Raw genomic sequence first — 26897 nt, 5'->3', positions numbered from 1 at the left:
TCGGGGCTTGTGATGTCACAGCCCCGCCCCCTCCTCAATGTAAGTCTATGGGAGGGGGCGTGGTGGTCACCATGCCTCCTCCCATAGACTTACATTGAGGAGGCGGGCCTGGACGTCTCAAAGGATGGGGCCGTGATGTCACGAGCCCCAACGCCTGCTCTAAGCTTTCGGAACTATTTGTTCCAAACGCTCAGCACTGGAGTACCTCTTTAAGTTAATCCAATTTACATTTGTTTGACCAAAAACAAAAATGTGACCATTTTAATATGAAATGGATGAATGTGTAAGGTGTTTCCATGTAATTCAAGGAACTGCTTCCGATGTGCTCCAGAAGGCTGAGATACCTCCAAAGTCAAGCATGGAATGTCAAAAAAGTTATCCATCACAAATGATTAGCAATAAGGTCTTATGTGCTGGATATAAACAGGGACAGGTTGATTCATGCCAGGTAAGTGAACTGTATGAATACTGCAATATCTGGAAACAGGGGTGGCCTGACAAGTCGTAGGGCCTGCAAGCAAAATAAGTTAATGGGGCTCCCATGCGCCATATATTATGCTGTATACTGGCCTCCACATATGAATTTATTCTATAAACTTGAACCCACATCTATGAATTTATACCAGCCTCACATATGAATTTTACACTTTTACCCAATGTTACCCCGTCACCCTCATAAAACAGGTGCAGGGAACTCAACACACTATGATTTATTCTGAAATGCTCAGGCGTTTCAGAGAAATTCTATTTTAAAAAGGCAGCCAATCCATAGATTTAACCACCAAGTGTAAGATCAAGACTGAAAGCTGTAGGTGCTCAGGCCGTGAAGACCACTGGCTTCCTCTTTAGATTTGGCAAGGGATGCTCACCCCCAGCACCTCTACACTGCATTTTGTCATGTTTTTTGGAATACATATAGATCTGGTATGTCCAACATTATAGCAAAGTGATAGATAACAATAGGCATATACGTCAAGTGAAACAAGTACCAAAGGCTCCTCCTATCCCCTGCGATTGGCCGATCAGGACTTACCGGCGAATCGCAGGGCAGGCGAGGGGAGGAAAGTTCATTTCCCTGGCTCTCCCCGTCCCTAGAAGTCCGGGCAGAGTGGGGGAAGATGGAGGCAGAGGCCGTTGATGCGGGGGAGGGGGTGGGGACCGGCGGCAGATACCTGGAGGACACATGGGGACCGGGGATCAGCGGCAGAAAGGAGGCACAGGCAAGTGGATGCAGCAGCAGCGACGTCAAAGGCAGCAGTGAAGATCGCTGTAAAGTGATCTTAATGCTGCTTCTAGGAGTTTAAAAATTACAACTCCCAGCATGCCCAGACAGCATGGCTGTGTGTGCATGCTGAAAGTTGTAGTTTTGCAACATCTGGAGGGCAGTGGTCTCCAATCTGTGCCCTTCCAGATGTTGCAAAACTGCAACTATCAGCATGCCCAGACTGTCCAGGCATGCTGAGAGTTGTAGTTCTGTAACATCTGGCTCTTCAGATGCTGCAGAGCTACAACTCCCAGCATGCCTGGATAGTCCCGGCATGCTGGGAGTTATAGTTTTGCAACATCTGGAAGGACACAGTTTAGAGACCACTGCAGAGTGGTGTCCAAACTGTTGCCCTCCAGATATTGCATAACTTCAACTCCAAGCATGCCAAGACTGTCCAGGCATGCTGGGAGTTGTAGCAGTCTTGGCATTCTTGGAGTTGAAGTTTTGCAACATCTAAAGGGCTACAGGTTGGACACCACTACACAGTGGTCTCCAAACTGTTCTCCTCCTTTTGTTGCATAACTACAACTCCCAACATGCCCTTCGGCTGTCTGGGCATGCTGGGAGTTGTAGTTTTGCAACAACTGGAGGCACACTTGTTGGGAAACATTGTCTGTTTCCTAACTCAGTGTTTCCCAACCTGTGTGGCTACAGCTGTTGTAAAACTATAACTCCCAGCATGCACTGACAGACCATGCATGCTGGGAGTTGTAGTTTTGCAACAGCTGGAGGCACATGGGTTGGGAAACACTGAGTTAAGTAACAAACTCTCAGTGTTTTGCAACCAGTGTGCCTCCAGCTGTTGCATAACTAACCCCCCAGCATGCATGGACAGCCAAAGTGCATGCTGGAAGTTGTAGTAGTATGCCTCCAGCTGTTGCATAACTACAGGTCCCAGCATGCCCTTCAGCTGTCACTGCATGCTGAGAGTTGTAGGTTTTGCAACAGATGGAGGCACACTGGTTGCAAAACACTAAGAGTTTGTTACCTAAATCCCTGTTTTGCAACCATTGTGCCTCCAGCTGTTGCAAACTATAACATCCAGCATGCACTGATAGACCATACATGCTGGAAGGTGTAGTTTTGCAACAGCTGGAGGCACACTGGTTGTGAAACACTGAGTTACGCAACAAACTCTCAGTGTTTTGCAACCAGTGTGCCTCCATCTGTTGCATAACTACAACCCCCACCATGCACGGACAGCCAAAGGGCATGCTGGGAGTTGTAGTTTTGCAACAGCTGGAGGTTTGCCACCCCCCTTCCCCATGTGAATGTACAAGGTACATTCACACAGGCAGGGGTTTGAGTTTCTCGCTGAAAGTTTGAGATGCAGCAAATTTTCCGCTGCAGATCAAACTCCCAGCGGGAAACTCGCTGTAATCCTCCGCCTGTGTGAACATACCCTAAAAACACCACACTACACTAGCACAAAATAAGTAAAACACAGTAAAACACTACATACATACACACGCCCCTACAAAGTTAACCTCTTAAGGACGCAGTGCGTACCTGTACGCCCTGCGCCCAGCCCAGTATAAAACTGCTAATGACAGCCGGGACCTTGGTGCTGCACGCTATTAACCCTTTAGACACGGCGTTCAAAGTTGAAATCGTGACGTCCTGATCAGCTAGAACCTGCCTCCGTCATGTCCGATCGGCGATTGATTGCTCCAAGCCTGAGATCCAGGCTTGAGCAATCGACCGCCAATTACACTGATCTTTGCCGTGTCAATGTACAGCAATGATCTGTGTATGAGATCGGTCTGTGCAGTGAAATAGCCACCGGGGGGGGGGGGGGGCTATAACACTGCAAAAAAAAAAGTGTAAAAAAAAAAGTTAATAAAGATCATTTAACACCTTCCCTAATAAAAGAATCACCCCCCTTTTCCCAATTTAAAAAAGAACTGGGTAAATAAAAATAAACATATGTGATATTGCCACGTGCGGAAATGTCCAAACTATAAAAATATATCATTAATTAAACCACACGGTCAATGGCGTACGTGCAAAAAAATTCCGAAGTCCAAAATAGCGTATTTTTTGGTGACTTCTTATATCATGAAAAAATTAATAAAAAGCGATCATAAAGTCCGGTCAATATAAAAATTGTACCGATAAAAAATTCAGATCACGGCACAAAAAATTTGCCCTCATATCGGCCCGTATGCAGAAAAAAAAAAAGTTATAGGGGATATATTGGTAAAATTCTAAATGTCATTGCAAAGTAAAATTGGTGGCACAAACAATAAGCCATAATGTGGAATTTTAGGTGCAAAATTTAAAGCGTTATGATTTTTAGAAGGTAATGAGGAAAAACCCTACGTCCTTAAGGGGTTAACCCCCCTCCCCCAATAAAAATGAAACCCGTCTCATATGGCAGTGTTTCCAAAACGGATCCTCCAGCTGTTACAAAACAACAACTCCCAGTATTGCCGGACAGCCATTGACTGTCCAGGCATGCTGTAATTTTTGCAACAGCTGGATGCACCCTATTTGGGAAACACTGCCGTAGGGTAATTTTGGTATCGGAGGCAAGTGTAATTCTTGCATCTGGGTCCATCCCATGCAAATCCCTAATTTAGGCCTCAAATGCGCATGTCGCTCTCTCTTTCAGAGCCCTATCGTATTTCAAGGCAACAGTTTAGGGCCACGTATGGGGTATCTCCATACTCTGGAGAAATTGCCTAACAAATTCTAATGATCTTTTTCTCCTTTTACCCCTCATGAAAAGGTAAAGTTGGGATCTACTCCAGCATGTTATTGTATAAAAAAAAATGTTTACACTTACATGCTGATGTTGCCCCATACTTTTCATTTTCACAAGAGGTAAAAGGAAAAAAAAAGACCCCAAAATTTGTAACGCAATTTCTCCTGAGTACGAAAATACCCCATCTGTGGATGTAAAATGCACTGCGGGCGCACAACATGGCTCAGGAGTGAGAGCACCATGTACATTTGAGGTGATTTGCACAGGGGTGGCTGATCATTACAGCAGTTCTGACATAAACACACACACAAAAAAAAACCACCCACATGTGACCCCATTTTGGAAACTACGCCCCTCACGGAACATAACAAGGGTTATAGTGAGCCTTAACACCCCACAGGTGTTTGACGAATTTTCATTTAAGTTGGATGTGAAAATGAAAATGTTTTATTTTTCACTAAAATGCTGGTGTTATCCCAAATTTTTCATTTTCACAAGGGTAATAGGAAAAAAGCAGCCCACAATGTGTAACCCCATTTCTTCTGAGTATATAAATACCCCATATGTAGACGTAAAGAGAAAGAGCACAGCCCACTGTTCTAAAGATCTGTCAAATGCCAGTGGGGTGTAAATGCTCACTGAAACCCTTATTACATTCTGTGAGTGTTGTAGTTTCCAAAATGGGTCCATATGTGGGGGAGGGGGTCCACTGTTTTGGAACCATGGGGGGCTTTGTAAACGCACATGGCCCCCGACTTCCGTTCCAAACAAATTCTCTCTCCAAAAGCTCAATGGCGCTCCTTCTCTTCTGAGCTTTGTAGTTCGCTCGCAGAGCACTTTACATCCACATTTCATCCACATTTCCATACTCAGAAGAAATGGGGTTAAAAATTTTGGGAGGCTTTTTTTTCATATTACCCCTTATGAAAATGAAAAATTTGGGTTAACACAAGCATTTTAGTGAAAACAATCTATACTTTCATTTTCACATCCAACTTTAGCATAAACACCTGTGGTGTGTAAAGGCTCACTGTACCCCTTGTTACATTCCTTGAGGGGTGTAGTTTCCAAAATAGTATGCCATGTGTTTTTTTTTTTGCTGTTCTGGCACCATAGGGGCTTCCTAAATGCGACATGCCCCCCAAAAAATCATTTCAGCAAAGTTTGCTTTCCAAAAGCCAAATGTGACTCCTTCTCTTCTGAGCATTGTAGTTTGCCAGCAGTGCACTTGACATCCACACATGGGATATTTCCATACTCAGAAGAGATGGTGTTACAAATTTGGCTCTGAATTTTCTCCTATTACCCCTTGCAAAAATGTAAAATTTTTGGGAAAACCAGCATTTTGGTGACAATTTTTTTTATTAATTTACACATCCAACTTTAACAAAAAGTAATTAAATACCACCTGTGGGGTGTTAAGGCTCACTGAACCTCTTGTTACATTCCTTGAGGGGTGTAGTTTCCAAAATAGTATGCCATGTTGTTGTTGTTTTTTTTTTTTTTTTTTTTTTTTGCTGTTCTGGCACCATAGGGGCTTCCTAAATGTGACATGCCCCCCAAAAACCATTTCAGAAAAACTCCCTCTCCAAAATCTCATTGTCGCTCCTTCCCTTCTGAATCCTCTAGTGCACCCACAGAGCACTTAACATCAATATATTAGGTATTTCCTTACTCAAGAGAAATTGGGTTACAAATTTTAGGGTGATTTGTCTCCTTTTACCCCTTTTTTAAAAATTCCAGAACTGGGTCTACAAGAACATGCGAGTGTAAAAAATGAAGATTTTGAATTTTCTTCTTCACTTTGCTGCTATTCCTGTTAAACACCTAAAGGGTTAATACACGTTCTGAACTTCATTTTGAATAGTTTGAGGGGTACAGTTTTTATAATGGGGTCATTTATGTGGTATTTCTAATATGAAGGCTCTTCAAATCCACTTTAAAACTGAACTGGACCCCGAAAAATTCTGATTTTGAAAATTTTGTGAAAAATTGGAAAATTGCTGCTGAACTTTGAAGCCCTCTGATATCTTCCAAAAGTAAAAACATGTAAACTTTAGGATGCAAACATAAAGTAGACATATTGTACGTGTGAATCAATACATAATTTATTTGGGATGCCCATTTTCCTTATAAGCAGAGAGTTAAGTTAAAAAAAAGCAAAATTTTCAAATTTTTCATCAAATTTTGGAATGATGCAAGTATCGACAAAAAATTACCACTACCATAATGTAGAATATGGCACAAAAAAACATTCTCGTAATCAGAATGAAAAGTAAAAGCATCCCAGAGTTATTAATGCTTAAAGTGACAGTGGTCAGATGTGCAAAAAATGCTCAGGTCCTGCTCAGGTCCTTAAAGGGGTATTCCAGGCCAAAACTTTTTTTTATATATCAACTGGCTTTGGAAAGTTAAACAGATTTGTAAATTACTTCTATTAAAAAATCTTAATCCTTCCAATAGTTATTAGCTTCTGAAGTTGAGTTGTTGTTTTCTGTCTAACTGCTCTCTGATGACTCACGTCCTGTGCAGTTCCTATGGGGATATTCTCCCATCATGCACAGCTCCCGGGACGGGACATCATCATTGAGCAGTTAGACAGAAAACTTCAGAAGCTAATAACTATTGGAAGGATTATGTTTTTTAATAGAAGTAATTTACAAATCTGTTTAACTTTCCGGAGCCAGTTGCTATATATAGAAAAAAGGTTTTGCCTGGAATACCCCTTTAAGGGGAAAATGGACTTGGTCCTTAAGGGGTTAACCCCTTAAGGATGCAGCCCATTTTCACCTCTAGGACGAAGCCCTTTTTTGCAATTCTGACCACTGTCACTTTAAACATTAATAACTCTGGAATGCTTTTAGTTATCATTCTGATCCGAGATTGTTTTTTCGTGACATATTCTACTTTAACATAGTGGTAAAATTTTATGGTAACGTGCATCCTTTCTTGGTGAAGAATCCCAAAATTTGATGAAAAAAATGAAAATTTTGCATTTTTCTAACTTTGAAGCTCTCTGCTTGTAAGGAAAATGGATATTCAAAATGCATTTTTTTTATTCACATATACAATATGTCTACTTTATGTTTGCATCATAAAATTGATGAGTTTTTACTTTTCACAAAATTTTCAAACTCGATATTTTTCAGGGACCAGTTCAGTTTTGAAGTGGATTTGAAGGGTCTTCATATTAGAAAAATCCCATAAATGACCCCATTATAAAAACTACACCCCCAAAAGTATTCAAAATGACATTCAGTAAGTATTTTACCCTTTAGGTGTTTCACAGGAATAGCAGCAAAGTGAAGGAGAAAATTCAAAATCTTTATTTTTTACACTCACATGTTCTTGTAGACCCAATTTTTTAATTTTTGCAAGGGGTAAAAGGAGTAAATTTTTACTTGTATTTGTAGCCCAATTTCTCTCGAGTAAGCACATACCTCATATGTCTATGTAAAGTGATCGGCGGGCACAGAAGAAGGCTCAGAAGGAGCAACAAGGGGATTTTGGAGAGAACATTTTACTGAAATGGTTTTTGGGGGGCATGTCACCTTTAGGAAGCCCCTAGGGTGTCCAAACAGCAAAAAAAAAAAAAAAAAACACTGGCATACCATTTTGGAAACTAGACCCCTCGGGAAATGTAACATGGGATAAAGTGAGCCTTAATATCCCACAGGTGTTTCATGACTTTTGCAAATAAAAAAAAAAATACCTAAAATGCTTGTTTTCCCAAAAATTTTACATTTTTAAAAAGGGTAATAGCAGAAAAATACCCCCCAAAATTTTAAGCCCAATTTCTAACGATTCAGAAAACACCCCATATGGAGGTGAAAAGTGCTCTGCTTGCGCACTACAGGTCTCAGAAGAGGAGTAGTCACATTTGGCTTTTTGGAAGCAAATTTTGCTCTGGGGGCATGCCGCATTTAGGAAGCCCCTATGGTGCCAGGACAGCAAAAAAAAAAACAAAAAACACATGGCATGCTATTTTGGAAACTAGACCCCTCGGGCAACGTAACAAGGGGTTAAGTGAACTTTTATACCCCACAGGTGTTTCACGGCTTTTGCATATGTAAAAAAAATATTATTATTTTTTACCTAAAATGCTTGTTTTCACAAAAATTTTACATTTTAAAAAAGGGTAAAAGCAGAAAATAGCCCCCAAAATTTGTAACACAATTTCTCCCGAGTACGGCGGTACCCCATATGTGACCCTAAACTGTTGCCTTGAAATACGACAGGGCTCCAAAGTGAGAACGCCTTGCCCATTTGAGGCCTAAATTAGGGACTTGCATAGGGGTAGACATAGGTGTATTCTACGTCAGTGATTCCCAAAGAGGGTGCCTCCAGCTGTTGTAAAACTCCCAGCATGCCTGGACAGTCAGTGGCTGTCTGGTAATACTGGGAGTAGTTGTTTTGCAACAGCTGGAGGCTCCTTTTGGAAACAGTGGCGTACCTGACGTTTTTCATTTTTATTGCGGAGGGGAGGGGGGCTGTGTAGGGGTATGTAGTGTTTTTTATTTTATTTTGTGTTAGTGTAGTGTAGTGTTTTTAGGATACAGTCACACGGGCGGGGGTTCACAGTAGTTTCTCGCTTGCAGTTTGAGCTGCAGCAGAAAATTTGCAGCAGCTCAAACTTGCAGCCGGATACTTACTGTAAACCTCCACCCATATGAGTGTCCACATTGGGGGTGGGGGGGGGGACATCCAGCTGTTGCAAAACTACAACTCCCAGCATGCACTGACAGACTGTACATGCTGAGAGTTTTAGTTTTGCAACAGCTGTAGGCACACTGGTTATGTATCACTGAGTTTGTGACCTAACTCAGTGTTTCACAACCAGTGTGCCTCCAGCTGTTGCAAAACTACAACTCCCAGCATGTACGGTGCATGCTGGAAGTTGTAGTTTGCAACAGCTGGAGGCCCACCGGTTGTTAAACATTGAGTTAGGTAAAAAAAACTCTGAGTTTCACAACCAGTGTGCCTTCAGCTGTTTCAAAACTACAACTCTCAGCAGTCACCGACAGCAAACGGGCATGCTGGGAGTTGTAGTTATGCAACCAGCAGATGCACCACTACAACTCCCAGCATGCACCTTAGCTGATTGTGCAAGCTGGGAGTTGTAGTTATACAACAGCTGAAGGTACACTTTTCCATAGAAAAAATGTGCCTCCAGCTGTTGCAAAACTATAAGTCCCAGCATGCCCATAAGGGAATGCTGGGAGTTGTGGTGGTCTGCCTCCTGCTGTTGCATAACTACAGCTCCCAGCATGCCCTTTTTGCATGCTGGGAGCAGTTGCTAAGCAACAGCAGGAGGCTGTCACTCAGCTCCAACTGCTGATCCACGCCGCTGCTGCAGGTCAGTCCCTCGCCGCCGCTCCTGGGGCCCCGATCCCAACAGGGACTCCGGGGATCGGGGTCCCCAGCTGCCGGGGTCCTCTTCCCGCACCCGATCACGTCCTCTGGAAGAGGGGCGGAGCGGGTTGCGGGAGTGACACCCGCAGCAGGTGCCCTGATTGGTCGGCCGGTAAACCGTCCGACGAATCAGGGCGATCGTGAGGTGGCACCAGTGCCACCTCACCCCTGCTGGCTATGGCTGTTCCGGGTCACCGGGTCACTGGAGACCCGATTGACCCGGAATCCGCCACGATCGCTGGGCTGAATTGTCCAGCGATCTGCGGCCATCGCCGACATGGGGGGTCATCATGACCCCCCTGGGCAATATGCCACGATGCCTGCTGAACGATTTCAGCAGGCATCCGGCTCCGGTCCCCAACTGGCTAGAGGTGGGGACCGGATTTCCCACGGGCGTATGGATACGCCCTGTGTCCTTAAGAACTCGGAATGCAGGGCGTATCCATACGCCCTGTGTCCTGAAGAGGTTAAAGAGTACCTGTCATCAAACCATATTTTCTAAACTAACTCAGATTATATTCCCTAACTACTCGTAACACCCATTTTGCCCTTAAAAATTTTTCTGAGCTTTAACCCCTTAAGGACACAGGATGTAAATGTACGTCCTGGTGAGCTGGTACTTAACGCACCAGGACGACGTCCTAAGCATAACCGCGAGCATCAGAGCGATGCCCAGATCATGCGCGGCAGGTCCCGGCTGCTGATCGCAGCCAGGGACCCACCGGTAATGGCGGACATCCGCGATTCCACGGATGTCTGCCATTAACCCCTCCGATGCCATGATCAATACAGATCACGGCATCTGCAGTATCGCGGTCACAAAAATGGATGATGGGATCGCCCGTAGCGCTGCCGCGGCGATCCGATCATCCAGCATGGCAGCCGGAGGTCCCATCACCTTGCTCTGCTGTCTTCCGGGAGTCTTCTGCTCTGATCTGCCTTCCCGCAGACCAGAGCAGAAGATGACCGATAATCCTGATCAGTGTTATGTCCTATACATAGCACTGAACAGTATAAGCAATCGAGTGATTGCTATAAATAGTCCCCTATGGGGACTTTTAAAGTGTAAGAATAAAAGGAAAAAAAAATAAAAAAATAAGTAAAACAAATGTGAAAAACCCCCTCCCCCAATAAAAACGTAAATTGTCTCATTTTCCCTATTTCACCCCCAAAAAGTGTTAAAAAATATTTTATATACGTATTTGGTATCGTTGCGTGTGTAAATATCTGAACTATTAAAATAAAATGTTAATGATACCGTACGGTGAACGGCGTGAACGTAAAAAAAAAGTCCAAAATAGCTGCTTTTTTATAACATTTTATTCCCCAAAAAATTAATAAAAAATGGATTAAATGTTTTATATAAGCAAATATGGTATCAATAAAAATTACAGATCACAGCGCAAAAAATTTGCCCTCATACCGCCGCTTATACAGCAAAATGAAAAAGTTACAGGTCTTCAAAATAGGGGGATTTTAAACGTACTAATTTGGTTAAAAAGTTTGCGATTTTATTTAAGGGCAACAGTAAAAGAAAAGTATATTATCATGGGTATCATTTTAATCATATTGAACACCCAAAGAATAAAGAACACATGTGATTTTTACCGTAAATTGTATGGCGTGAAAACAAAACCTTCCAAAATTAGCAAAATTGCGGTTTTCTTTTTTATTTCCCCACACAAATAGAATTTTTTCGGTTGCGCCATACATTTTATGGTAAAGTGAGTGAAGGCAGTACAACGGACAACTGGTCGCACAAAAAACAAGCCCTCATACTAGTCTGTGGATGAAAATATAAAAGAGTTATGATTTTTTGAAGGCGAGGAGGAAAAAATGAAAACGTAAAAATAAAGTCCTTAAGGTCCAAATGGGCTGAGTCCTTAAGGGGCTCATACCTTTGTATCATACCTTTCACCTTGACATGCTCAATACTCAGGTAGGCTCAGGTAGGCTTTCGTGTTTAAAGGGGCTCAAATTCTACACCTAACTTCATATTCTTAGTTGACAGGAGAAGCACCCAATATGGTCTTCTGCTTCTGGAGCCTATTTGCTTCAAGGTTAGATGTGTTATGCATTCAAATATAATATTTTGCATACCTTAGTTGTAACAATTTGTTATTTGAGTTACTGTTGCCTTTCTGTCATCTTGAACCAGTCTGCCCATTCTCCTCTGACATCAACAAGACATTTTCATCCACATAACTGTTGCTCACTGGATATTTTCTTTCTTTTCTGGACCATTCTCTGTAAACCCTAGAGAAAGTTGTTTGTTAAAATCCAAGTAGATCAACAGTTTCTGAAATACTCAGACCAGCCTTTGGAAAGCCAGGCTAAGATGGTGTGTTTTAGTACATGAATAGTGTGGCAATAGCAACTAACAGTTTGTGATGCCAAGAAAGAATTGACCACCACGCTCAAAGGGTAGTAGCTTCCTGGGCCAAGCACTGGGGTAATAACAAACGCAAATGCAAAAACTACGTAGTTGCGAAAACTACAAATTTTTACTCAGAAACTTGCAAAAATATACAGGAACAGTTCAACAGTAGTGCACCATTCAATAGGATTTGCTGCAGGTATCACAGTTGCTTCAGGGCACTATGGGAATTATTTTCCTGGCTGACTATCTAGATTCTTGCTTGAACATGTAATGTCTGTCTTGGTTATGTTCAGACATGGCCATTGGATTTAGGTTGTGTCTGAACAGTTTGATCTTTTCCATCCTTATTTTTTTTGTTTTTACTGTCCCTGTCTATTGCCCTATTTTTTTACTGTCCCTGCCTATCTATCCCTAACCCCTCCATGCTTTTATTTTTTTTTACCATATTAAATCTGCCTTTTTGTCTGCCTAGTATGTACTCACTACCAGGCAAACTTCCCTAGCAGGCACGACTTCACTGATGCCTGCTGGGGGAGGCACACTTCTGCCCTTATTTCATCTACACAGGGTGCCTCCAGCTGTTTCACCACTACAACTCCCAGCTTGCCCTGACATCTATTGGCTGTCAGGGCATGCTGAGAGTTGTAGTGGTGAAACATAGTTACATAGTTACATAGTTACATAGTTAGGACGGTCGAAAAAAGACATATGTCCATCAAGTTCAACCAGGGAATTAAGGGGTAGGGGTGTGGCGCGATATTGGGGAAGGGATGAGATTTTATATTTCTTCATAAGCATTAATGTTATTTTGTTCCAGGAATGTATCTAATCCTGTTTTAAAGCTGTTAATTGTTCCTGCTGTGACCAGTTCCTGAGGTAGACCGTTCCATAAATTCACAGTCCTCACGGTAAAGAAGGCGTGTCGCCCCTTGAGACTAAACTTTTTCTTCTCCAGACGGAGGGAGTGCCCCCTCGTCCTTTGGGGGGGTTTAACCTGGAACAGTTTTTCTCCATATTTTTTGTATGGGCCATTAATATACTTATATACGTTTATCATATCCCCCCTTAAACGTCTCTTCTCAAGACTAAACAATTGTAACCCCTTTAATTGCTCCTCATAGCTAAGATGATCCATGCCCCATATTAGTTTAGTCGCGCGTCTCTGCACCCTTTCCAACTCCGCAGTGTCCCTTTTATGGACAGGTGCCCAAAACTGAACAGCATATTCCAGGTGAGGCCGTACCAATGCTTTATAAAGGGGGAGTATTATGTCCCTGTCCCTTGAGTCCATGCCTCTTTTGATACATGACAATATTCTGCCGGCTTTGGAAGCAGCAGCCTGACATTGCATGCTATTCTGTAGTCTGTGATCTACAAGTACACCCAGATCCTTCTCTACCAGTGACTCTGACAGTTAAATCCCCCCTAAGACATACGATGCATGCATGTTATTAGTACCCAGATGCATAACTTTACATTTATCCACATTTAACCTCATTTGCCAAGTGGATGCCCAGACACTTAGTCTATCCAAGTCATCCTGTAACTTATGCACATCCTCTATAGACTGTACCGTGCTACAAAGCTTGGTGTCATCTGCAAAGATAGAAACAGAGCTGTTAATACCATCCTCTATATCATTGATAAATAAATTAAACAACAGCGGGAACAGTACTGAACCTTGGGGTACACCACTAATAACCGGGGACCAATCAGAGTACGAATCATTGACCACCACTCTCTGGGTACGATCCATGAGCCAGTGTTCAATCCAGTTACAAACTAAAATTTCCAAACCCAAAGACCTTAACTTACCTGTCAGACGTCTATGAGGGACAGTATCAAACGCTTTAGCAAAATCCAGAAACACTATATCCACAGCCATTCCTCTGTCAAGGCTTCTACTCACCTCTTCATAAAAGGAAATTAGATTGGTTTGACAACTTCTATCCTTAGTAAACCCATGCTGGCTATCACTTATAATACAATTATCCCCTATGTATTCCTGTATGTAATCCCTTATAAGTCCTTCAAACTATTTACCCACAATGCACGTTAAACTTACCGGTCTATAGTTTCCTGGGGAAGACCTAGAGCCCTTTTTGAAGATTGGCACCACATTCACCTTGCGCCAGTCCCTTGGCACAATACCAGACACCAGAGAATCTCTAAATATCATGAACAGGGGTACAGATATTACTGAACTTACCTCTCTAAGAACTCTTGGGTGCAATCCATCTGGCCCTGGAGATTTGCTTACATTTATATCACTTAACTTACCTTGTACCATCTCTACATTAAGACAGTTTAGTACATTACATGATGTGTTACCAGCACTGACCTGGCCAATGTCAGCTCCTTTTTCCATAGTGTATACAGAACTAAAGAACCCATTCAGTAGCTCCGCTTTCTCTTGATCGCCTGTTACAACCTCCCCATTATCATTAAGGGGTCCTACATGCTCTGTCCTTGGTTTTTTTGCATTTATATATCTAAAAAAATATTTATGATTAGTTTTGCTTTCTTTGGCCACCTGTCTCTCGTTTTGAATTTTTGCTGTTTTTATTACATTTTTACAGATTTTATTAAGCTCTTTGTACTGTTTAAATGTTATCGCTGACCCATCAGATTTGTATTTTTTGAAGGCTATTTTTTTGTTGTTTATTGCTCTTTTAACATCATTTGTCAGCCATGTAGGATTTAGTTTTAATCGTTTATATTTGTTCCCCTTTGGTATATATTTAGCTGTATAGTTATTTAGAGTTGATTTAAAGATGTCCCATTTACCTTCTGTATCAGTATTTGACAACACCTCCCCCCAGTCTATGTCCTATAGTGCAGCCCTCAGCCCAGGGAAGTTTGCCTTTTTAAAGTTATATGTTTTTGCCTTCCCCCCCTGTCTTTGTTTTCTACATTTTAAGTCAAAAGTAACTATATTGTGGTCGCTATTACCAAGGTTTTCCCGCACAGTTACATTACCAACCAGCTCTGCGTTGTTGGAAATGTACAGATCCAACAAGGCATCACTTCTTGTTGGGTCCTCCACAAACTGGCCCATAAAATTATCCTGCAATAAATTTAGGAATTGACGCCCCTTTGTAGTTTTAGCCAACCCCCAATCTATATCTGGATAGTTAAAATCTCCCATTATTACCACTGTACCTGCCCGGGCGGCCCTCTCTATTTGTTTATGAAGCCGAACTTCTATCTCTTCAGTGATATTAGGGGGTCTGTAGATTACCCCAAATATTATTTTTTCAGTAATATATGGAGGCACCCTGTGTTGAAAACAACACAACAATAAGTTAGGGCCATGGGGCGCTACCCCTTTCCGTACCCCCTGCCCCTCGCCCCCGCCCCATGTTGAAATCCCGAACCCCGCTCTCCCCCAACCCCCATGTAAAAACCTTGAACCCTGCACTCCTCTATAGATAGATACATACTGCAGAGTCCAGCAGCGGGCAGCAGCAGCGGCGGCGACATGTGCGGGAGGAGTGGCTGTGTGAGCCCAGGGAGCCAATGCGCTCACTCCCGCCTGTCTGATTGACAGGCAGGGAGCGAGCGCAGGCTGAATGAATAAGGACCGATGCCTGGCCGGCATCAGTCCGAATTCAGGCGTGACGTCACGCCAGCCTGCAGCCGGCCACTAAAGTTTTCAAACTTAAATTAAAACGTTTTAATTTAAAAAAAAATAATGAAAATATATTAGAGATATGTTGTAGTATATATGTACTAAACCATATAAAAAAAATAAATAAATTTGATGACAGTGCCCATTTAAAGCTTTTTTCCTTTCACCCAATGGCTGTGTGGGCATGTCTAGATATCTCCAGCTCAGTCTAGGTTCTGAGCTGGTGATTGACATGCTGCTATGAAGTTGCAATACTCCTTATCTGTTTGTGCTTTAATTCTACTATGTCTACCTTAGCATGCACTATGTATTTATCTTTGAGAAGTTCTGGGTGTTTAGCCATGGTTATATAGCATGCTCATAGTAGATTTTTATCTGTGTTTGATTAGTCGGTTTTTAGGATTAGTATATCCTTTCTGCTAAGTAGCTGTTCATACTGTGTGTTTTCTTGTATCAATTTTAAGAGTTTTTGTAGCAAGACATCCCTGTTACCTTTTTATTGAACTCTGGAGAATTGAGAATTAGTACAAGATATCTCCTTGCTCCATGATGGACTCTAGGAGATTTAGTTCTAGTACCAAGACGTTCCTGTGTCCATTTCCCAATCTTGTGTTCTGGACCTAATCTGTCTGTTGGTTATCTGTGTCCAGTGTGAACAGTGTTCTATATTTATATCCTGTTTGGTTGATCTGATCTTTAGCGTTTGTTAGTACATGCACTAATCATAGAGTTCATGATCACTGAATTAGTGCTTCCTCTGTGCTTTACCATTGGTCTATAGTGTCCTCTGTGCTTACTCACTGATCTGTGTCCTCTGAACTGTATCTGTTTATGTTAGTTATCTGAGTCCAGTATATATATAGTGTTCTATATTCCAGTAATGTTTCTGGCTCGTGACTGACTGTATTTTTATGTGTTTTTACGCCACTGCACTTTAGTGCAAGGAGGGACTGACTCCCAGTTGTCGATCCATCAGTTAGGGTGGATTTGTAAGTAGGCAGGGACAGTGTTTTTAGGGTCAGTTTAGGGCTCACTCTTCCTGTCTCCTCCAGTCGGTCCTGACAGAATTCTTCTGGTTTGGGTTGTTTAACTTGTATAAGACTTAGGAGCTGACAGACACTGACTCTACTTTCCACATAGATATTCAGAATTAGGGCTTACAACCAAATGAAAACAGTAGATTTATGGACCTGAGTTGCCCGGGGCTTTCTATGTCCTGTAATCCTCTTCTTTGCTAACAGGGTCCATGGGCTCTCTTGGCTCTTCTCCCCACGGCAGACTTGCTTTTGACTGGAATAGAAGTCCTGATCAGTGGGATTCTGTGATCTGGACCAATTTTGTGCAGCAACTTAGGCCTCTCCGCATGTGGTAATGTACAGGTCCACAGCAAAGGTATAGAGGTGACCTCTACTCTCTTCTCCTCCTCACTAGGCATTGACTAACTCCTCCTAGTCTAGAAAACCTGTGGGAGGCAGGCAGGGCAGCAGCCCTGGTTGGCTTAAGCAAGCATGTGATCCCCTTACCATCCTCCTGCACAGACAGGTTAACCCCTTGGGGCACAATAAAGCAGATAAGTGCAATAAGTGCATTGACAATATATTGCAAGGTAATAAATAACACATTTAAACCTGAGCAGTGGGCCCAAAGCAGATATGTGATGCAACATCCACCTGACCAGGAAGACAGGTGTGTTCTGCAGCGGATGCCACAAGCCCGTCTAGCACCAGGCACCATGCCACATTTAAAGTCACCTAAATCCCCTTTTTTCTGATGCTCAGTTTAAACCATAAAAAAATTGTCTTGACCATGTCTGCATGTCTAAATGTCTAAATGCATTGAGTTGCTGCTATTTGATTAGCTGATTAGGTATTTGCAGTAACAACCAATTAAACTAGTGTATCCTACAAAGTGACCAGTGAATGGAAAGGCCCCCTGTCAGAAAAAATGATATCAGGTAACTAATGTTTCCAGGATGCCAGATTACAGGAGAAGATGGCGAGTCAGAAAGAGGCAGGAGCTTAGAAAGTGTTGGAGCCAATGTGATATATTTTTGGTGTGCCAGCTTACAGTTACAGTAAGGATCAGCACACAGTGAAGACTGGCTGCCCTGAGGACTAGGAAGAGCATTGGATGGAAAAGCCAGCACAGGGAATGTACTGGTGACAGAGGGGCAAAGAGCAGTGAGTCTACAAGGGTGCTTTCAAAGTAGCTGAGACAGTGAGAAAAGATATATAAAAGAAGCCACCTTAGCAGAAAGTCCATAAACCCTTGTTTATTTGTTGATTAAGCATTTAAATATAAATGGAAAATGTTATTGTAGCAGCTGACACATTTTGAATGTAATTCCTTAGCCTGGAAACTAATCCAATATGGTGGTAGCACCAAACATCACAAACATAGCATATGTACAGTACACACACCTTACACGTTCAGGTAAAGACAAAGCAGAACAAGTAAAAGTATTACTGAGTAGTTTCTCAGATGCAGATTCTCAGAAGTTTCCTTTTAAAATGGCAAGCAACTATATACCACTCATGCAAAGAAAATGACAAAGGCCATTTGCTTTATACATGGTCAATATTTTGTTTTGCAACATGCATGTTTGTGCATATACAGCCAAGGGCAGTCAGCAGATAATTCTATGAAAGGTAGTAACCTATCCTTCACAAGGATGCCTGGAGGCAAAGGGGAAACCAGACAAGTGGGTAGTGCAACCCTATAAGTAATATTTAGGTGGAGTAGGAGATGGCACGGCTCAGCCGATTCAAATAAGAGCCATCTAGGGTGCAACTTGAACCTCTGAGTGTGTGCAGTATCTCACTGTCTTTTGGGCCCTAGTATGAGATTACTTCTGAAATTGCACATTTTGGTGTTCTGCAACCATACAGTACAACATCCAGCTGTAATAAATACCACATAATATTATATGTCCTTCCTCTCCTACTAGACCAAGACAGATTAAAAGGTCTCCCAAAGACCACTAGCGGCTGGTTGTCAGAATTTACTATGGACTACTATGGAACACAATATTGTTCTCATTGTATGGCACACACAACTTGTTCAACAATGTGGATGTCACTTAAAAACACTACAAACTGATACATCAGTATATGTGTTATTGTGTTTTGATTAAAGGGAGATTCGGGTGGTCCTCTTTCTTGCGAAGTGGACAAGACGTGGTATTTAATTGGAATTACAAGCTGGGGTGAAGGCTGCGCTCGAGCTGACAAGCCAGGAGTTTACACTAAAGTCACAGAATTTACAGACTGGATTGTGAAACATACAAAAATGTAAGATGACCAATCCTATAAAATGGTATTCTTTATCTCTTCTTATAAAGTGTGTATGCGTAAATATAACCGCACATCCCAGTAAAGACTCTTTAGTTTTAAAGTGTACCTGTCATTTGCAAAAACATTTTATATAACGTAGATAATTAACATCATGGCCCAGATTTATCAAACTGTGTGAGAGAGAAAATAGAGGGATTTTCCAACAGCAACCAATCACAGCTCAGCTTTCATATTACCTCATCTCGATAGCTGAGCTGTGATTGGTCACTGTGGGAAAACTCCTCTATTTTTTCTCTAACACAATTTGATAAATCTGGGCCCATATGTATATTTGTAATATATATATATATATATATATATATATATATATATATATATATTAGTTTGAAAGTGTGTAAATTTTTGGGAGATAAAATGCTGTACCTGCAGCTATTGTCTGTGTGTCTCTGTGAGGAGATCAAATACAGGAAATGTGGGTGGACAAGCAGGGGTAAAACAGCATTTTTTCACCCAAAAAATATAGACATTTTTTAACCAAATATACATTCAATGTTATTATCTATGTTATATACAACGTTTTTGCAAACAGGTACTGTTTAAACACTTGTTAATAGATATAAACTGAGGTCATAATGTAACGACAGTCATGATGTTTCAAGCTTGTGCAGATACGATGAGTAGTTTAGCAAAACTTATACAATGAATGCTGGCAAACGTGTCCAGCACTGTAAAATTTAGTCTGTAGTATTAATTAGGCTCCCCTGCCCCCGCCCACCCGTTAATGATTGACAGGCTTCTCCTTGTGCACAGTGACAAGAAGAAAAAGTATAGTGAAAAGCCACAAAAACAGTGCAGAGAAAAGCTAGTCCCAACATACTTCTCATGGTAGGCTGAAATGTCTCCCAGTGTAAGGGCATAAAGTGATATGTCATCCAGTGTAAAAAATGTGCAGTTTATTGTATACCTTTATGTAGAATAGCATACTCTACTCTACAATTCCATAGCACCACAAGAAGGTGTACAGAGGTATATCAGCTAGAGGTATATCAGCTAGACAGAAGCCAAAAATTGTATCTCTTGTCTCTGGCAAAATGATCTTAGACTTTTGGTCGAAACAGTAATTAAAGTACTTATATCGCTATTATACCATTTCTTTTCCAGAATAATTTGAGACTAAATATTTGCTAAGAAGACATGGACATTCTGCAAGTCTCAACAACAGCAATGATATACTGGAGATGAGCTTAAGCTTCTATCAGTCTTACATTTCCAAGAATATGTTTGGTTTGTTAGTTATTTGTACCAGTTAGAAATATAAAAACTGTGTAATGAAAAGGTCTGTCAGGGTCTATTCTACAGTTTGTATGTGTCTTATAAAATTAAAATAGTAATATTTATTTTTAGTGTTTCCTATTAGAAAGGGAGAAGTCCATGTGGTCTTCTAAGAGTCCCCAAAGATGTCTTCTGGGCAAGAAATAATGGATGGCATTTATCAAGGGCTGTTAACATGTTAATATGAGAACACATGTGGGAATGTGCATGTTACATTTACTGTGCAACATTTTTCTGGTGCACATGCTATTTGCACATGTTTTAGTATGAGAAATGGGCATTGGTTAATCAACGTATCTGAATTTTTTTATTACATATATATACTAGCTGAGTACCCGGCATTGCCTGGTTTTTCCTTCCTCATACTTGTTGGGGACGAAAATCAACAAAGGAGGAAGCTTTTGACTTCATATCCCATCCTCATATATTGTTGTCATATCTCAACCTCATATCCCAACCTCATGTCCTGTCCTCATATCCTGTCCTCATATCCCGACCTCTTATGATGTTCTCATATCCTGTCCTCAAATTCCGTGCTCATATCTCCACCTCATATCCCGTCTTCATATCTCAACCTCATATACCGACCTCATATCTTGTCCTCATATCCCGTCATCATATCCCGACCTTATATCCCAACCTCCCATCCTGTCATCCTATCTCGACCTCCTATCCTGTCCTCATATCCCGTCCTCCTTTCCTGACCTCATGTCTCGACCTTCTATCTCGACCTCCTATCCCGACCTCATATCCCATCCTCATATTCTGACCTCCTATCCCGTCCTCATATCCTGACCTCATACCCCATCCTCATATCTTAACCTCCTATCCCGACCTCCTCTCTTTGTGAAATGGGGTGTGGCTTGCAAGCCGGATTGACACATTCACCAGGAGATGCAGAGCAGAGTTTGTGGAATAAGGTACTGGAAGACCCATGTACTCGCATGGGACTTGAAACAAAAACCCATCTTTTATATAAGGGTGTAAGTAAGGGTTAATTTAACTGTCATATCTTTTCATTTGACATATAAGTAATAGGTGTACCAGGTATTATTGAAATATCTCCAGCCGTACGGAAGTTATGTGGGAACATGTATTTCCCATTGATTTGCATGGGACTTTTAACAAAAACCCAGACCCTCACAAATGGGGGTAGTTAAGGGTTAATATATCCCATGTGAAGGAGCAGAAACAGCTTTTATTATGCTAGGTGCCAAGTCTGAGATTAGTTGCAACAAGCTGTTATGTCTTTCCAAAGACCTGAACTGTATATACATAGATGAGACACTCTGACAGGATCACAGCACAGGAGCTGGGTCAGAGATCGATAACAAATAGTGGCTGACAGTAAGGGGACTGGGAAAACTGGGAACAGATTGCTCACTGTAAGCTGTCACTACTCCTGCAGGGTATATACAGAGAAAAGACTCACATAAGACACAGCATAGGGAAGACTTATATATACTGCTCAAAAAATAAAGGGAACACTTAAAACACAATGTAACTCTAAGTCAATCACACTTCTGTGAAATCACACTGTCCACTCAGGAAGCAACACTGATTGACAATCAATTTCACATGCTGTTGTTCAAATGGAACAGACAAACGGTGGAAATTATAGGCAATTAACAAGACACCCCCCAATAAAGGAGTGGTTCTTCAGAATGTGACCACAGACCACTTCTCAGTTCCTATGCTTCCTGGCTGATTGGGACATTGCAGTGACTCCACATTATAGAAAGGGCGTGGATTCAGGGTGTACAGGTATGCCCTGTGTCCTTAAGGGTTTAAAGGGGTATTCCAGAATTTTTTATTTGACTATGCTACAGTGACTGTAAAGTTAGTGTATTTTATAATATAGTGTCTGTACCTGTGTTTGATGGATGGTCTCGCAATTCTTATGTGATCTTTGCCCCGAGTGTCGTCTCAGGTTTTCCCAGGTTGCAGTGCGCCCCGTGACATTACATCACTAGTCAGGTGTTCAAAAGGGAGCATGGCCGTGCTTCAGTGAGTGGAGTGGCCACTGGGTTTTGGGATATTATTCTCCACAGAGCTGCAGGAAATGGCAGCTCAGGTGTGCTTCTACGGATGGGGTGGTTAGTGTGCATTATGGTGGACTCACAACACAGCCATTAATTACCAATGGCTCCTTCCTTAGTATGCACATTACTGTCAGGCAGGTAAGTACTGAAATTACCTCATTGCAGATAACTCCTCTAAGCTTGGCCATTTAATATACCTCCTGACTGTACACTTTGTGCCTAATATAACCCATCCCTTGACGGATGGTATTGCCATAAGATAATTAATAATATTCATTTCACCTGTCAGTAGTTTAAAGAGTACATGTCACCAAATAAAACTTTTAATATAGTGTTCCCTGTGTAATTACATACACTTTCCCATTCACTTTCCCATTCACTTCATAAAATTATCAACATAAATATTGTTAAAATGTAATAGAAAAAAATGGCCACTAGGTGGCTCTGTTCTGTTCCCTGCCACAATTATTACAGTGAGTTTGGTCTCCTACCAGCCTGGCAGAAGACCAAACTCAGGAAGTGTTTCTCTGCACTGAGCTTGATTGACCACTGCACATAAAGTGAAAGCTCCACAGATTCTCACAGAAAGCTGTAGGAGAGCCTCACTGCCACACTGATAGCAACACTGACTGAAACATGCACAGAGCCTGAGGTCTCCTATTCATCACAGCACTGCAATGATGTATGGGTGGAAGTGGTCCTCAAGTAGGCTTCAGTGATTTCATGCCTGCTGGGAAATGTCCACTTTCTCCTAGTGGGAAATTGCACTGTGTGATCAAGAAGAACTGTAACATACAGAGCTTTTTAAAGCTCAGTTTTTTTAAGGTTGAGAGGAGTGTTAGGAGTAGTTACGGAACATAACCTGAGTTAGTTTAGAACAGTTTATTTGTTGACAGGTACTTTTTAAAGGTTATGGCTGATCGGTGTGCAATGCCTCTTTATATACTCTACAACCACAGTATGGAAAATATATTTCTACAGTTTGAAACCTTAATAAAATCAGCTATTAAAAACCGACAGGGCAACATCCAAAAGATGTAGTTGGTACTTAGGCTGCTTTCACACTATGAATTTCTCCGTTTAGGAATTTCCATCAGAAGTTCCGTCACTACAGCTGTGAAACCCGGCCGTTACAAAACCCCTGACGGCCGTGACTAAATTGCATTGCAGCCTATGGGGTTATGTAACTGCCCGTTTGCACCCGCATATGCCCGTAATTCATTACGGGCGTTATATAGTGACGGGACATCGTGGCGGAAAAATGACTGCAGGCAGTAAAAAAAATTAATAGAAGAGCACAAACTGAATCTATGGCCCAGAACTGCAACAAGGGGCAAAATGTGAAGGTTAGATGGATAGCAGGTCTGGTGTGGTGTTCGAAGTATATATTGGTTAATATCTACCAAAAGTGATCTTACAAAGGACAACCAGTGACAGGGTCATGGGTGTCCAACTAAGGCTAATTTATGTGTATAACAAATGAATCCTAACTCTCTTGGTTCAATCCCACAGAAGAGTTACTTGAACAAAAATTGTTAAAAAAAGGGGTATTCTCCCCTCAATATTTATGCCATAAATGTCTGATAGATGTGGGTCCCACCTCGGATCTTGAGATTGAGGCTTCCCACAGCCTTCTTGCAGCAGGAATGTCATGGGGGGGGGGGGGGGGTCAGGGATAAGTGAGCCCTAAAACTGTCCCTATAAACCACTCTCCTTGCCTACTTGCCCACCCACCCTAATTGATGGATCGACATCTTGGAGTCAGTCCCTTCCTTCCGCCAAAGTCCATTGGCGTCGAAGTCAGCAAAATAAACAGAACTGAACAAAGTCAGGAAAAATGTCAGGAACATAACAGAACCAACAAACAGGTATATAAATACAAATAAGGCAGGATATAGTATACTAACATACAGTTCAGAAACCGGAATCAAGATTAATGGCAGATATGATAATATGAACAAGACTAGATATGAACATAAGTATATAGCAGACATAACCAGGAAATGCAGGGGATGAACAGGTTAGCTGAATGTCAGAACAACAAATGGGTCAGGAAATCAAGAACACTGTTCACACTGGACTCAGAACAAGGAACACACTTGACACCCCACTCCAAACAGGGAGGGACATCAATACCAAAGCCAAATAGGCTCCTAGCCAGTGGTCACTCTCCACCGAGTGATTAGGATGCTGGCCTATGAGGAAACAAAAATCCTTAATACAAGCAAACACTGGTACAGGCCAAAGACTCACTAACTTCTAGATAGACGAATTAGCCCAAGGTTCAGACCAGGATTATATTCTCGTAGTTGCAGGATTAAACAAGGTCAAAAACAGGACTGTCAAAACGCACAGTGGTAATACAGACTAAGGCAACACAAAGCAAATGCAGAACAAACATACACAAATACTAAAACCCGGCAAATGTACTAAAACAAAGCAGGCTAAAATCTATATATCAAACAGGACAGATAACCATAGTTTAAACTCAGGATACAGTATGGGCACAGACAGACATAGTGAACAATAAGCCAACATGGCCTGGTCTAAGAACCAGAACAGCATCTTAAGAGTCCTTATATATCCTCCCAGTGCTGAAGTCAAAAAGGTTAACTCTTCCAATGCCAGGAAGAATTAACACAGAAACTGTTCAGACATAAACAATGTCTGAACAGGACCCAAAGCAGAAAATACAAAATACATATAAACGGACATTCCAAGGAAATTGTGAAGGGAGTTACTCTTGGATTTATGAAGCATGTGTGGATAGGTCATAAATGTCAAGATTTTAATATACATTTAATGCTGGCCATGATAGATAGGCATATAAATTCAGACATTGCAGCTTTCTGCATATGGTGAGTAGCCACAGACATTGGAGTGCACATGAGTGCTCATGTCTGCATGAGCTTCAGAACAGGATCATGCAGCAATGTAGAAAGAGGCCTGGTCTGATGAACCAAATTTTCTTTTACATCATTTGGATGGCTAGGTGCATATGTGTTGCCTACTTGGAAACAAGATTGCACCAGGACACAGTATGGAAAGAAGGCAAGTCATCAAAGACAGAGTGATGTTGCAGGCTATGTTTATATTGGATATTTATATGGATGTTACCTTAACATGTGTCACCTACCTCAACTTTGTGCCATGAAAGCAACTGTATTCCACAGGGGTATGCAATATTCATTAAGAAATGACATCCTGCCACACTACAAATAAAAAGGTCAGAAATTATGTTAAGAACGAGACAAAGAGTTCTAGATGGTAATGTAGCCTTCAAATGATCCAAATCTCAATCTTATCTAGTATCCGTGGTAATATGAATAAGGACTTAGGAAAAGGCTTAAAGGATCTGCTGATAATGTTGTGGAGATGGATACTAGGTTACCTTTAGCATTTTTGTGGAGCTTATGCTTTGATAAGTCACAGTTGTTTTGGTGGTATGAAGTAGCCTACACATTAGCCCTGATTTACTAAGAGTGGAGTGTAGTTTTCATTGTGCAATTTCATTCCCTACAAGTATTTTCCACAGTATTTACTAATGTTTCCTGATTTTGCACTTTTCCCTACACTTTGCTTTTTTTTTTTTTTTGCACTTGCTCTGAGCTGTGGGGTTTTCGAAAGCTCAAATCCACCACATTTTTTGTGGAAACCTTAGTAAATACTTTGAGATTTTTTGAAAATGCCTCACTTACACGAGAGCATTTAGCCAATTTGTATGTTAAATATATTATTTTCCTGTGAGATGACAGATTTTACATGTAGAGAATAATAGAAAAGAACATTTTGCAGTGGACTTTTGATCAGATGAGTCTTACTGCAGAGCAGCATGTATTTTGACTACATCACATGGAACACTGAATCTCACAGATGGGGCCATTTTGATATTTTGTAGAATAGTCAGATTGGTTTATAACTTGTAAGCTAAGTTGGGTTGGTGCCTGGTCTTCAATCTTACAATACAATGGCCAATGATAAGATCAGTTGTATACAGACAATCTCCGTTCATTACAATTAATGGAATGTACTAATGAAGTAGAATCCGCTGATCTGATAAGTTATGGGGAGAATCAGAGTTTATTTACGGTTTTGGAGCCTCTTATAATTATCACTGGATCACACATACTAACAGTACCATGACAAACAAGTAATTAGGGATGAGTGAATTGAATCTGATGAATTAGAATTTGTTACAAATTTCAGGAAAAATTCAATCCGGAACGAATCCGAATATCGCCGTGATTCGATGAAACAAATGAAACTCCATTTAGTGCTGTCCAGGCTCCAGGGCATCTGAAATGGCGGATCCACATGTGAGGACATGGGGAAAAGAACTCTGGGAAGGTGGATAGGCAGGATGACCCTGAATCACATGCAGCATGCAGCCTATCAGCAGCCAGCCCTGTGATTTCACAGCCCTATGAAATCGGCAGCCATCTTGCGGACAGCCATTCCAGTGTTATATTTCAGAGAGAGTGTTTTATTGCAGAGAGAAATAGAGCAGTGTGTGTGTTGCACAGAAAAACAGCTTTACAGCAGCGATTTACCACAAGCCCAAATCAATGCAGAAAAGCACTGACAAGGAAAGGAGAGAGTGAGAGAGAAAGAGAGAGAGAGAGACACAGTACACTTTCTCTCTGGATGTGCTACCAGCGACTCTGTATTGCTGCAGTTGGGTGTACAACAACTCTAAAGCTCATAGGGGCCAGTTAGGCTGAGCACTAAAAGCCATTGTCACCTGCTATTACTGCATAATAATACTGTACTGGGCTGTGCTACACAGCACCTATGTGCAGCAGCACTAGTGTGTACTACAACTTTAAAGCTAAT

General features: G+C 41.5%; 1 protein-coding gene across 7 annotated transcripts in view; it reads left to right on the top strand.

Moving 5' to 3' along the window:
• The window catches only part of KLKB1 (kallikrein B1), a 121527-nt gene extending 101478 nt beyond the window's left edge, over window positions 1-20049 (top strand). For 5 of the 7 annotated variants that reach the window (XM_056559366.1, XM_056559417.1, XM_056559407.1 and 2 more), the window contains 3 exons: window positions 309-448; window positions 18533-18687; window positions 19852-20049. In XM_056559366.1, the coding sequence (XP_056415341.1) occupies window positions 309-448; window positions 18533-18687; window positions 19852-19861 (305 nt within the window). In that variant the 3' untranslated portion in view covers window positions 19862-20049. Of the gene's footprint in view, window positions 1-308; window positions 449-17368; window positions 17544-18532; window positions 18688-19851 lie in introns of those variants that run through there. The other 2 variants (XM_056559379.1, XM_056559372.1) reach the window with 2 other exon arrangements.
• The last annotated feature ends 6848 nt before the right edge of the window (window positions 20050-26897 follow it).

The sequence above is a fragment of the Hyla sarda genome, chromosome 1 (genome assembly GCF_029499605.1).
Source record: "Hyla sarda isolate aHylSar1 chromosome 1, aHylSar1.hap1, whole genome shotgun sequence".
Classification (NCBI taxonomy): Eukaryota; Metazoa; Chordata; class Amphibia; order Anura; family Hylidae; genus Hyla; species Hyla sarda.
The sequence above is the reverse complement of the archived record's forward strand: the minus strand, read 5'-3'. Positions and strand labels throughout refer to the sequence as shown.